At 37.4% G+C, this 15,047-nt stretch overlaps 1 protein-coding gene across 3 annotated transcripts; it reads right to left on the reverse strand.

Moving 5' to 3' along the window:
• Positions 1-5,824: 5,824 nt before the first annotated feature.
• dnal4a (dynein, axonemal, light chain 4a) lies at positions 5,825-12,586 on the reverse strand. Of its 3 annotated transcripts, none has more exons than XM_046865437.1 (4): positions 12,496-12,586; positions 11,668-11,751; positions 7,571-7,654; positions 5,825-7,041 (listed from the first exon to the last, which is right to left on the reverse strand). In XM_046865437.1, the coding sequence occupies exons 2-4, from the start codon at positions 11,737-11,739 to the stop codon at positions 6,877-6,879; spliced, it is 321 nt and encodes a 106-aa protein (XP_046721393.1). In that variant the 5' UTR covers positions 11,740-11,751; positions 12,496-12,586; the 3' UTR covers positions 5,825-6,876. The 3 variants fall into 3 exon arrangements, with proteins under 3 accessions (XP_046721393.1, XP_046721392.1, XP_046721394.1); XM_046865436.1 differs by having other exon boundaries at positions 12,436-12,581; XM_046865438.1 differs by lacking the exon at positions 12,496-12,586 and adding an exon at positions 12,109-12,429.
• Positions 12,587-15,047: the final 2,461 nt, after the last annotated feature.

Genomic DNA, 15,047 nt, shown 5'->3' on the forward strand with positions numbered 1-15,047 from the left:
GTATTACACAATATTATGTATTAGGTAAAGTGTATTCAGTTGTAACACATACATTTGGCACTAGCTACACTGGTGACACACATTCACTCATGTTTATTAACATTCTCTGGTGTCCCCTCAGGAATCTGAGGCTACACTGGACACTGATTCATCACCTGGCTGTTTTCCAAACTGTCCAGTTCCGGTGAGCCCGTGCCCACTATAGGCTCAGATTCCTGTTCTTGGCTGACTAGAGTGGAATCTGATATGGTCCTCTGCTGTTGTAGACCATCAGCTTGAAGGTCACATATGTTGTGCAATCACATAGATGTGAAAAGCTAAGTGCTTTTCTGTTTAGCTAAATTTTAAAGAGTAGGTTTAAAGGTAGTGTTTCTACCAGCGTAAAACAGTCTGGTCGTTCTCCTTTCACCTTTTAACAACTAATTCCTGTTAGCAGAACTGCCACACACTGGATGTTTTTAGTATAATTCTTCAAATTCTAATTTAACTCTTAGCACACAATCTATTAATAGAATAATAATAATTAGTCAAACACTGATTGATGTCTATTAAAATGATCATAAGCCCAAAACATTTTTTTCAACTACTTCAAAATAATGCAAATAAGACCAGGGGTGTAGAGTTGGAGTCAGAAAAAGCTACAGTAGTGTAGCAAAGTACAGTAGCAAATTACATTTACTTCGTTACTGTCAACCACTGCTTTAAACTCCATCTGACACTGAGATCACAATTCCCACTTTCCCATTCTGATGTTTAATGGGAACAGTAAATGAAGTTCATGGCCTGCATCTGCATGATCAATGGGTAAAGTGGTTCCTTTTTATGTGTCCAGAGTTTGTATATTAGTCATTCAACAAATAGTAATGTTAATAAAATACTTAATTTAAATCCTGCATTTAGACGGATGGTCTGTAACTACTAGTTCAACAGTAAAAGACCTGGGAGTTATCTTAGACAGCAACTTGTCTTTTAAAAATCACATCAACCATGTTACAAAAACAGGCTTCTTCCACCTTAGAAATATTGCTAAGCTAAAAAAACGTTATCTATATCTGATGCAGAGAAGCTCGTCCATGCATTCATGACATCCAGAATAGACTATTGTAATGCATTACTAGGTGGATGTCCTGCATCATTAATAAACAAGCTACAGTGAGTCCAGAATACAGCAGCCAGAGTTCTCACAAGGTTGAGGAATATGATCATATAACGCCAATCTTATCGTCCCTACACTGGCTACCTGTAAGTTTTTAGGTAGGTTTTTGGACTGTTTTAGAAATTTTGTTGACCTAGAGATTTTAAATGAAACCTGGCTATGACTAAAACCGTGTATGCTGTCAGGCTTTTATACGGTTACTTTAATAAATCACTAGATACCAGCTTATATAACATAAGTTTTTATAGCTTCTCAAATTATTTTTTTGCCATTATTTTTGATCTCCTAGCCCCACTTTGTACAGTCATGTGCCCCTGCTATGAACTCTGAGAGGAACTAGCAGGAGGAAGGGAAGTGGAATTTACTATTATACCTTAATACCTGCTGCCTGCATCTATAAAACACATAGTGACATACATATTATACAAATATTCAGTGCAGTAGCACAGTGTTTTGGACACAATTCACTCTGGACCCTTGTAATGCAGTATATTGAATTATTAATTTAAAGCACTAGGCTGTGTTGTGCACATGCAAATGACTTTAGAGAGTGATCATTCATACTGTGCTGAATGAGGACCATTGCACAAAACAGACCAGAGAACACCACAGCATTAAAGCATTATTCCTGCAAGAACAACCAAAAAAGAAACTGGCACCCACTATATTATTTTGTAATTCCAATTACGCTGCAGGGACAAAGGTTATTTCTGCAGTCAGTGACAGGTTTATGTACATACTCATGCACACAACCATGCACACACACACATGGAGCAGCTACACTAATTGAGTAAAATGCATTGCATGTGTTAAACTGAAATGTTGGTTGAAACATGTGGTGGGAAACTGGTATGATGGCTTTTAGATACTATATTAAACAACTAATTGCTACCAACTAATAATATCAGGCAACTAAACCACATTTGTAACACTTCATCTCTTTGGCTTCACTCAATGGTGCTAATTGAGCAGACAGAGTGTGATATACAGTATAAAGGTGCTTCAAAGCCTTTAGTGGGTACTTCAGAAATTTTGTTAGAGCTCTCAGTTTGTTTTTTCGAAATGGGAGTACCAGTGCTACATATGCAAAAAAGGAGAAAAAGTATTAGAGCCCTACATTAAATACTTTGTCAGGAAAAAAAGGCTTACCAATCAATCAAATCAATGCTTTCTTTAAAAAAAAAAAAAAAAGCGCTGAAGAGCATGTTGTTTATTTGAGAAAAACAGACAAAATAAACCAGTTTTTAAAACAGTATTATCCCTTACTGCATTACAATCGACAGGAAGGGAAGCCTCCCTTTCACCCCAAGTGACCAATATTTGCCCTTCCCCAATGTTTGAAGATCCTTCATCAATAGGATGAATGCTTTTCTGTTGCATTTAAAATGCCTAGCATGGCACTGTGTATTAGTACATAAGGTGCACAGTTTGTTTTATGGATTCTTAAATACAAGGCAAGAGTGACAATAAAGGGAAAATAATATGTCAATGGTTGATCAACTTAATAAAACCAATCATATTTTCTTATTTTTGTGGCAATATACTGTATTTTGCACCAAATGTTAGAAAGTTGGGGTCAGGGCACAGCATCAGCCATGTTGGAGCACAGAGAGTTAAGGCCTTGCTCAGAGGCCCCAAGGGTAATAGCTTGGCAATACCACGGCTGAAACCCCTACGTTGTGCTGAGGAGGCAGCATCAAGAAGAAGGACGCCTTACGTTTGGACAAGCTGGTGAGGAAGGTGGGCTCGGTTGTGGGCTCGGAGCTGGACAGCCTGACATCAGTGGCAGAGAGATGGATGCTGAGCAGGCTCCTGTCAATTGCGGACAATTTGCTGCATCCACAGCATCATCTCCAGGCAGAGGAGCAGCTTCAGTAAAAGGTTGCTGTGTTGTGCTCCACTGATGGACTGTGGAAGTCATTCCTTCCCCAAATAGGGGGGTTGGGTGTTATTTTGTAGTATTTATTGCATGCTTTATTGCCTATGTTTTTGGATACTGCTAGAAGCTGTAAATTTCCCATTGGGATGAATGAATTATCTATCTATCTATCTATCTATCTATCTATCTATCTATCTATCTATCTATCTATCTATCTATCTATCTATCTATCATCTATCTATCATCTATCTATCTATCGATCTATCGATCTATCAATCTATCTAGTACTAAATCCTTTAATAGAATATTTGCACAGCTTTCTTTTTAATGTAATTTCTATATGCTGCAAGAACGTTTTTTATTCATAGGGGAAATCTATCTATAATAGATAGAAATTGCTATCTATTTATCCAGATCCAGGGTTTCTTTAGTTTGATAACACATAAAATAAAGCATTTGGTAATGTTGATGTTTAAGAACTAATGGTTTGTAATGGTATTTGCAGTGTAAGACATGAAAATGTATGTAGTTGTTTCAACTGTTTATTAGAGGGAAGATGTTTATCACATATACCTTATCCTAACATGTCAACAACCCCTTTTTGTCCCTTCCATTGGGACTGTTAACTGTAATTGTCCAATTGTAATTGATTATGTATGTTAACTTCTCAGTAAAAAAAAAACAGCATCTGCAGAAAAATCCTATCTGTCTAATAGATACAGTACAACACTGCAATTACATAAAGAACTGCTAGACAATCCTTTTAAATGTACAAATCTTTTCGAATGCTCGTGACAAGCCTATTTGTCATTACCACATTATACCAGCAGAACTGGGATAAAAATGGAATACCATATGTTGATGGCTTATGAAAAGCTTCCTTAATACTAGTTACATGACTTTTAATCCTTTCCCTGCTGATTTCTCCTCCCAGTCTTGTCACCCACACGACCCTCATTCCATTGGTCTGGTTCCATTGTGCACAGAGAAGCAGTGTGATAGGCAAATTCTCCTGGTGAGCACCAATCTGTGCACAAACCCGGAGCAGTACTGGATATTGTGGGATCAGTCACGCTTCTTCAGAGATCATCTCAGATTCTAAAATAGAATGGTGTTAAGATGCCTGGAATGGAAATAAACACAAATGTCTAACTGGTAAAGGAATTTTTAAGGAGTTTTTCTCCTTAAGATGAATGTAAAATCAATGCGTGGCTGCTGCTGAGAGAGATAAAGAGAATAGTGTGTCAGGAGACATAAAATGACAGTGCTTAAATACACACAGAAAACACTCCCTAATAGCAGATCATCAACAACAGGACATTCAGACTGCACATTACAAGCATTGGATTTTGCCTACATAGCACTATGTAAATATGTACCTCTGCTAAAAAAAGGAGCAAATGCCTGCCAAGGGTTTTATTTTTTCCTGCCCTAATATTCAAGTACTTGACATAGCTGAATAGTTTCAGGTGTTATTTAATAAGGAACCACAAAGCACCTGTGAATCTTCTTAAAAAAAAACAACAACAACAACAACAGAAGTTGATATAGTACCCACATTTTTCAGGGATGATTTTTTCAAAACAAAAATCATGCCCATATTATTTTCTCAGTTTGCACACATTGGCAGTAATCTGACTTTGTAAAAGCATTATTCTTCAACACAGCTACACGTGTTCCGTTATATGAAAAGAAGTAACATCAATCATTTCTGAATTGATCAATTACTCTAAATTGAAGAACTAAATTAGTTTAGTTACACATACAGTATGTACATTACATAATAAAATTGGTTTAATAAAATATGACAAAACAGTGCATCTTAAGGTATCATTGAGTAAAAATGACCTTCAGGGTTTTAAGAAAGTTGTAACACTTTCAAATTCTATTATAAAATCATAAAAAAAAACAATGTTAATAAGTGCACTGATATAAGCCTGACATTTGCCTTATAGGTAGACTTACTGTGAGAGCTGCTGTTACAATATGCATCAAAACCATGGGAAATAAATGTAATTTGAGGTACACTTGTATAGACAAAGGTTTGAGAACATCCAAGCTTTTAGAATAACACAATTCCGATTTATTACTGGCTAGATTTTAAATGTACTTTCATGCACTGATGCTGGGAGTAAAAACTTGGAAAATAAAAATCATCTTTATTGCAAAGTATCATGGGTTGCATGTACAAGTAATTTTTAATGGTGTGCTGGTGCTAACACTTATAAAACTATAAATATATAATCTAAATAATAAAATAATAAATAAAGACTTTAACTATACAACTATTCCAGTACAAACATAAAGGTGTTCAGTGTGGTGGAGGTCAGGATTCTGTGCTGAACATTTGAGATTTTTCACTCGAACCTTGACGTCTTCATGGACCTCAATTTGTGCACATGGGTAATGACATGCTGAAACATGCTGGATCTCTTAGTTCCAGTAAAGAGAAATTATAATTCTACAGCATACAAAAGACATACAATTGTGTTTGCAACAGTATGGGGAAGAACCACATATAGGCATGATGGTCAGGTGTCCACAAATCTGTAGCCATATATCTTATGTAACTAGATTCAAAACCCAAGAATAGGCATATTTACAATTAAAACAATATGGACTAAAAAAATACAAATTTTCCATCCCTACTATTAATCAGAGAAAGTGATAAGATCTAACTGCTAAATAGATATTTTATCATCATCTAAGTATCCTCACGACGACTTCTAGAAAAGTTGTAAAAGTGTTTAGCCTTCATATCTTAAAACAATATGATGGAACAAAAGACATCTATTGACAGTTTCGTTTATTTAAAAAGATTTACACTTGTATTCAAGTAAACCAACAGGACACACTTCATAGAAACGCTGGTTTAGTAAAGAAAACAGTGAGACAAAGGTGAAAAAAAAAAACTGTCAATATAATACAGAGGAAGCTCTTTGAAACGGCTTGCATGGAAGGGTTAAACGATTGGGAAAAGTAAGAGGTATTACTAAATATGATCGATTTGTAATTTTAGAAAGGTGTCTGATGTGAAGGTACATGAAGACAACATCTCTCACACACATCACCACACGTGTTCTTAAAGGAGCAGGTTGTAATTTTTAGAGCCCTCTGCTGCCTCCTAAGGCATGAAATGGGGGCAGACCTGAGCAGCTCTGATCTGGCTGGGGGGTGGAGTACATTTCCGGGCCAGAGAAGTGTAAACAGAAGCCTGAGATAAAAGAGACCAGCCGATCCACTCCATGCCAATACCGCAAATCACAGTTTTCTAAGGTATCTTTGAAATGATGCGATTATTACAGGTCGAGAAATGATTACACATTACAAACTGAACTTTAAAAAAATTACACTGGGTTCAAATACTACAGCAGTGCTACGCAGTGGTACATGGACCAAGAGAACGTTCTAGAAATCTGTCCACAAGACATTAAAAGAAATCTCACTGCCAGTGTGTCATTCATTTTTCATCCTCCTGGCAAACTTAGCCGTCCATATAAATCACTGAGACAATTAGTAGAAGTTATTAGTCCAGACTGGAGGTGGAGGCTGAGAAGAAGTTCTACTCGAACTCCATTATGATCCACTCCATTCAAAGTAAAATAGCAAAAAATAATAATAATTAAAAAATACAGTTGTAGAGAAGGTGAACTATAAATGGTCTATACTGTCAGGTTTTCTTTCAGACATACAAACATTATTACATAAACACACATGCACACAAAGTTCAAGTAGAAAAAAATCTGCATAGCTCAAACAGTACTTTAAATGCAGTTATGTATATATTTATAAAAGTAGGTAGTGTGTGGATGGATTAGAAATAAGCTGAAAAATATCAGCACTAGGAGCATTTCCAAACACACACCGCCAGACTGCCGCCAAAAAACATGTACAGCAGATTCTTAACTTCATGAGTCACTTCAAATCCAAAACCTTCGCCGATTACGACGTGCCAGGAACTTCCAAACTTCTTATCCATTGACTCCTTTATCATCTTAGCTGCACTCTGAGGAAGACAATAATGTGAAGTAATGTAACACACTACACGACTCTTGTGATTTTTACATTAAAATCTTTGTATTTGACATTGTGGAGCTAAATCAAATGCAGTGAATCAACAATTCCTTGATGAATGGGTGAAACCCAGTTTATTAAAAAAGACACTCGGACAATAGGCTCTTTTTTGTTAGATTTTTGGTATTGGCTTGTAATTTTTGGGGGTTTCATTTGAAAGAGATATGGTGTTGCTCTAGCAGATTTGGCAACCCTGAATTGACTACCAGATCGCTTTGAGTCAATCAACCCTCATTACTGAATTTATCAAAGCTTACAGAATGGATGTTAGCTTTCATAAAATGCGTAGGCTACATTAACAGTCCAGATGGCTTCACTATGAGGGTCTGGCATGATGTAAGTGTTTAGACTCCGGGCCAGACAGACTGAGAATCAGTCAACACTCCTACGAGCGTGGGCTGCGAAACAGAGTCATGTTGAGAGCCAAGTCAGTACTCCACCCCTTACCTGCAAATGCTTACCTCATTATTAGTAGCAAACTTTTCACAGGCTGTGACACACAGCTCCATGGTTTCAACTCTCATCTCCTCTGGCATGTCTGTGTGCTATAAGAGAAACAGAGTAAAAAAAATATCAGCCCATTTACATCCAGATCTCGTATACAGTGTAGGGATTAAAACTATTTTTACATGTAGTGCACCCTTTTAAATGAAATCAAAAGTAAATGACGAATAACTGCTTAAATGTTCTATGGCAAGATGTTTTATTTCCTCAGGATTTCACTTACAAGTAAATATCTAGAGTTGATTTTAAGCATGACAATTGTGTGGAATGTGTGTTTTGTGGTTAACTTTCACTATGAAGACAAAGAGCTGTGACTGCTAGTCAAGCAGTTGATCACAATTGTAAACTAACTGAAAAAAAAAAAAAATAAATTAGTGTGGCAAAATCCAAAAACTAATGCACTGCTAAACTCCTTAACAGCAAAAGGCCTGAAAGTTCAAATGTGGTAAATAAAAAGAATTCAGTTTACAACATCCTACAAAGGTTCATTACTCTTGAATTCAACAAATCAAGAGAAGATCTCCAAGTCTAAAAGAAGTCTAAAAATTGCTGAGAGCTCTGAAACAACATCCTATAACCATATAAAACAAATGCCTATTTGTACCAGAATAATGGGTAGAGGTAAGTACAGAGAATGAAAGAAACTGCTCATGAGCTGAAGCATACCATCTTGACTTATGGTGAGGGAACTGCCACTGAAAATGGCTGTCGTGTTTTTATAAATTACAGTATGTGACTGATGACTAAAGCAGCAGGATGAATTCTTAAGTGTATAAAGCTAAAGTATCTGATTATACTATTCAATTTGCCCAAATGATTAATAACTAATTAGATGGCACTTCACGGTGCAGATAGACAATGACCTGAAGCATACTTCAAAACCAGCCCAAAACTGTACAAGGCAATGTACTGGATTGTTTTGCAAAGGCCAAGTCAATGACCTGACCACTTGCTGAAGGCAAAGAATAGGCATTTATTCATGATGGCTGCAGTAGAGACAGAGCAGAGCATCACCAGGGAAAAAACTCATTGTCTGGTAAAGGGCTATGGGTTCAGGAAGTCATTGACTGCAAAGTAATTGCAAAAAATACATACCCACATATACAACATACTTACTGTACTTATGAATACGTGTCAAAATCAGTCCCTCACAGATGGGACTCTTGACCTCCCTTGAAACAAAGCAGCATGACTAGGTGTAACATGCTGTTCTGTGTGGGAGTGTTGTTCCACTGCTTTTGCATCTGCAGTGTGTGCACAATTCCACACTTTTCTCTCTACTACAATTGTAGATAAACTGTTTACTCAAAATTTATTTTTTGCCGTCACGATCGTAATCACTGTCTTACTTTTTAATATATTTTTCGCTATTAATATGTATCCCCAATGGTCTATTCTCTTTATTTCATAGAGTTTCTTTCAGTGGACTGCTTTAATAGTGTATTTATGTTTATGTTAGTGTTTCTATCCAATCAGATATTAATTATCACATCACGTGTTGCCAGGGCAAAAGGAATCTGCCGTGAGGCCTTTAGAATCAACAGTGCGGTCACCTGTAGCATAAAGTACATGTTGTTTAAAGGCTGTTGCTTTAACCAATCAGATTTCGAGTTGGCAGAACCAGTGATATCGAGCAGATGCACATTAACATCGAGATTTGCACAAAACATACAATTTGACTTTATTTCAAACTCACAGAGAAACCGTAATGCGCCAAAAAAAATGCACAAAAATGGACATAAAACCCTGGGTCATTTTACGAGGTTAAAACTGATGCTTCTGCTATGTTCTACAGATGGACTATCGAGAGCACCTTGAGCAGCTGCATCACTGCCTGGTTTGGGAACTGCGGCGTCTCGGATCGCAAGACCCTACAGAGGATAGTGAGGACAGCTGAGAAGATCATCTGAGTCTCTCTCCACTCTATCATAGACATTTACACCACACGCTGCATCCGCAAAGCCAACAGCATTGTGGACTACCCCACACACCTCTCACACACACTGTTCACCATCCTGCCATCAGAAAAGACGGCATTTGGGCCGTCACATCCATGCAACAGCTTTTTCCCCGCAAGCCATTAGGGGCCTCAATACACAAAACTGAAACTCACACACACACACACTCATTCAACTGGGTGTTACTGAACTGTACAAACTGAACTCAAAACACACTCATTACTCATCTCAATCCATTCCACCACCATTTTTTTTATTATTTATACTTAACCATATTATACGATTTACATGCTGTTTTTTGCACCTCTTGACTGCTGCTACTGCTGTTTTTGCACTGCATTGTGTTTCTGTTTACATATTCTCTTGTTCATAGTCTCTTATAGTCATGCACAGTACTGTATAATCAGAGTATACAGTAGGTTTACTGGTCGGCGCTATTTTTGTATTTTGTGTTATGTGTAAATGTCCCACATTGTCTTGTGTTGTCTGTCTGCACTGTTTTTTGTCTGCACTGTTTTTTGTCTGCACTAGGTTGCACTCGATGCACTTTATGTAGCTTTATGTTGTGTGTTGTAGCCAGTGGTGGTCAGTCAGGGCCAGCAAAGCCTTCTCTGCTGGCCTAAACACCATCAGAAGCACTGACCTTCATTTACAACCTAAATTCTAATATTTGTTCCATGAAATTGTATTAATTTATTCCCAACAGTTTATTCTCTTCATTCCGTAGTGTTTCTCTTGACTGCATTGCTTCAAGTATGTGGATTTTAGAATTTTTTTTTGTCCAATCAGATTTCCGCCTTTATGTGCTGCCATGTCAATCTAATCTGCCCAGGGATTGCAAAAAGTCTGTTCTGCTGGACATTTGTACCATAGTCTCCTTAATAAATAGCTCTGTTTTTTTAACCAATCAGATTTCATATTCGCCTCACGGTTTCGCATTTTTGTATTTTATTGATGGTTTCTATAATTGCAACGTGATAGTGTTGGATTAAGTCAGGTAAGTTCCCACTGAAGGCCCAGGTACCAAATGCACAGTCCACGACTGGTTGTAGCTCTATGTTGTTTAGTGTAGCACCAGGGTTCTGGTTGAACGTTGTCTCATTTTCACTGTGTACTGTGTACCACTGGGTATAGTAGGAATGACAATAAAAGCTTCTTGACTCTTGACTTGAGATGATGTGGTATCGAAAAGTTTCAGGACTGGTGCCAACTGGTGCTATTCTGACCACTGTGATTTCATCATGGACAGCATGGTAGAACAAAAAGCAAACGTGAAACTCTGCATAAAACTGGCCAAATCTGGAGACATTTGACATGACATACGTTTGACATACGGCGATGCTGCAATGAGTTGTTTGAGGTGTTTTGAGTGAAACAGGGTTTGAGAAACTTAGCCCCCAAAAATGTCGAAGCCAATCGGCAACTTGTGTGTGATAATCGTCGAAGAACAATCCACAAGACCTCACTTCCGCACCCACCCTACTCGCCAGATTTAGCTCCAGTGGACGCCCACTTCCCGAAGATGAAGATCCAGATCATGGGTTGTCATTTTGATACCAATGTGGAAATCCAGCGCGAATCGCAAAAGGTGTTTGGCGTGTATTCAATATTCCAGAACCGTGTTATGAATGCTGGGAACACTGTATTGCTGTGCAAGGGGACTATTTTAAAGGAAACATAGATAAATAAACTATCTTGATACTTTTTGATTCCACTTTGTATATGGTGCAGCTCTGGCTGCAGTGAAAGGAGACTTTTTGAGTTGTGTTAACTGGGTTTCTTGCTTTAGTAATAGCATTCATTCTTACCTCATGAGTACCTGTCTGTGATGCAGCGCTCTGTTATACTGCATTTCTCTATAGTATTGATGGTTTTTATAGCCTTGGTGTCATAATGATGGTACTGAGAGGTGGATTAAATCAGATAGGACTCAAAGATTAAATAACACTTGTTTCAGCAAACTGATGCAAAATCAGTGAGCAAGTATAAAATACAGCTGTTGACAGTTGATTATTTGCATGGCACACCATCAACACTAAATCATTCTACTAACTGAATGATTAAAGTGTGGAGCAGGAAAAAACCTGAATACACACCCTGATGAGAGGAAAGCTGTGTAGTCTCTTGTAATCTGCTTCCTCTTTCTTACTTTCTCCTGTTTCCGCCATTTGAATGTCTTACTGGAGAAGAAACAAGCACAGGACATGATGTGAGTGAGAGCATCTGCATGCCAAAAGGTTCACATATTGCACATATTATTTCTTTAAATTTTGCAGTTTCAAGCTAAACAGGTTTGAAGATGAATGATCAATAACTTCTTATTTAAAGATATTACTATAAAAATACACACCAGAAAATAGAAAATAAATACCCTATTATTTCTAATTAGGTCAACAAGGGAAAGATAGACTTTCTCCATTTCCATTCCATTACCAGGCTACATCACCAGCCATTCCAAAAAATTCACCGACGTTACAAAAAAAATTAATTTAGATGAAATAATTACAAACATCTTTACTCTCAGCTAGCTAAGTTACCTTTTGGGTGACTAGCGCGCGAGCAGAACAATGAAAGTCAGTATATTATGCTAACAACAACAGAGACTAGTTAGACAGTTAATAAACTAGTTCATTTCGGGTTTTTGGTCGCTGTAAAATACGGATATTGGAACATGTGGAAGATTCAGGAGCTGCGTGTTAACACTGGTCACCATCCGACGGTCTGCAAACAATTTTTGCTTGGGGCTGAATGCTAACGAGCTAACATAGTAACCGTACAGGTATTAGCCAGGCTGGTTTTGTAGCTAACAAACAAGTAAAACACAGCAAGAAACGCCGCACGAGCTTCACAAACCCATAATGTACCTCGCGTGCGTCGTCTGACAGACGAAACTGACCACGGTCGCGCGCTGCGTCGAAACTTACTTGTTTTAGCTACCGTTGACATGGAAACAAATCGGCCATAGCAACCACGGAGGAGGGAACCCACGTGACTGTAGTACTTCCGGTGTACTCTCTGTAGGAATAATAGATACAAAGCTGTAGCCAAAAAGCAAACTTGATTAAGGGCCGTGGGTTGAATTTTATTATTATTATTATTATTATTATTATTATTATTATTATTATTATTATACCAAACATAAAGTCAATAATAAAAGGAAGGTTGCCATGGTTCCTCTCACATTTATGATGTCAGAATTTTCTAAAAATAACTTCTTTGTAGTTAATAAATAATGCAATATATTCATTGCCTAATACAGCTGTTCTGTGATCTCTAATGAGAGATATGAAGCTGGTCCTTTTTTTTTTGTTAAAGGTTTTCCCCCCACATATAATGTAGTTTCCACTGAACAACACAGAACATGGTTCACAAGCATTTGTTTTTATTGATCACCTCCTTAAAAGGATAGCAAAGGGCAGAGTAAAGATATATGACTTCTGCTCAGCCAATGCTCACACTGCATATTAGATTAACTGTGAAATCTAAAGAAAACAGCACTGTTTCAGATCAATATTGTCAAATACCCTTTCCCAAATGTATTTACAAATAATCTTCTTCTTCTTCTTTTGGCTTCTCCCGTTAGGGGTCGCCACAGTGGACCATCTGTCTCCATACCCCCCTGTCCTGTACATCTGCCTCTTTCACCCCAACCACCTTCAAGTCTTCCCCCACCACATCCATAAACCGCCTCCTTGGCCTTCCTCTTTTCCTCCTTCCTGGTGGCTCCATCCTCAGCATTCTCCTACTCATATACCCCATGTATACCCCATATATCCCTCCTTTTTTTTTAAATAAAAAAAAAAACAAACAAACAAAAACGTTTTGTTAGACCCATTTGGGTAATACAGATGTGTATTTATGTGTTTTACATGTAATATAAAACGTTCTAAAGATATGATCTACTTAAATGTTCTGCTTATTTCAGCAGACTTTAACAAATGTCTTCATTCCTTCCATCTTTTATGCATTCACTACCTCGAAATGTGGAATTGTCAGGATTTTCCCCTTTTAAGAGATATTCTTGAAGCTGGACATAAAACGCTAAAGAATCAATAGTGCTAGCTGCTAACCAGGAAATGGCTAGCGCTATGGATTCAAAAAAATTTTTAATTTGTCACAAACATAGTTACATGCAGGATACATCTTGCAGTGAAATTAAAAGTTAAAAAATAAATAAATAAAATCTCGAATCCCTAGCGTTAGAATTAGCCGCTAGCCACTTTCTGGTTAGCGGCTAACGCTAGCGCTATTGATTCTTTAGCATTTTCATGCATGCACAAAACAAATGTTATGTTATTTCCTGTACGGAGTGACAGTGTGCTTACTCTCATTTCTTTTTTATACCCCTGGCATTGTTTTGTATGTTTTTAAATAAATAAAAATGCTCTCAAAGTGCGAGGCAGAGACTAAATAAACTTGCGGTCCGCTACTTTATACGTCCGTGAGAAACCCAGATTTTAACTAGGTTCCACAAGTAAAAGGGATTGCATTCGGTACAGGTGTGCACCGAACCGAGTGCCCTGTACCGACCTTCGGTACGAATGCGTGTACCGTTACACCCCTACTATCCATTGATAAAATACAGATTTGCTTACGATATAATGAATATGGATGTTGCATATTTCCAAAATGGCATTTTTCTGTACTTATTAGTATATTGTAACATACTATTCTAACATAGCAGTGGGCAGTGTGGCATTCAGCTTAAGTTATGTTCATTCCCTGTGTGGGTTTCTGCTGACTTCTCTGTTTTTCTCCCAAAAACCAAGCCAGGGGTGATTTGGCTGTGCTAAATTGCCCTCTAAGTGTGTGAGCCCAGTGTAGTGATGGCCTGGCTTCTAGCCATGCTGTAATTCCTCCTTGAGTTTATGGTTCCTGGGATCAGTTCTGAATCCACAATTCTCCTATTAGTATAATGCATTTACTGAAGAATAATGAACAAACTATTTAGGTACATAGGACTTGCTTTTCATCTACTACCCTGAAAGCTGTAAAATAATATAGAACTGTAGATTTTCTTTTGCGATGAACTTAAACTGCTTGACGTAGGCAATTTATGTTACCTTTTTTTCAAAACCCATTTTTAAATGTTCTCAGTTGTGAGATTAGATGTGAGTGTTAATTCATAGCTCTTTCCTGAAGTAAACTATGATATAATAAAGTATACTATAATAAAAGTAAACTATATTAAAGTAAACTATAATAAAGTTTTTGCTTTTACATTATCATGACGAATCTTCCAATCTAGTTTCCAATTTGGGAGGACTGGAAGGAGAATATGTGGCCTATTTTCTTCAAAAGTAGGTTTGCACCACTGACGTAAGAGGAGGATTGTCGGAAATAACTAATTGACTTAAAAAAAAAAAAAAACTACTACCATTTTATCTGCCCCAATTACACATGCCAACAGACACATTTACAGCAACACCCTAGTTCCAGTAGTGATCTTACTGATGGAGAAATAGAGAAGATAAAT

Source organism: Silurus meridionalis, chromosome 14 (assembly GCF_014805685.1).
Source record: "Silurus meridionalis isolate SWU-2019-XX chromosome 14, ASM1480568v1, whole genome shotgun sequence".
In the NCBI taxonomy this organism is placed as follows: Eukaryota; Metazoa; Chordata; class Actinopteri; order Siluriformes; family Siluridae; genus Silurus; species Silurus meridionalis.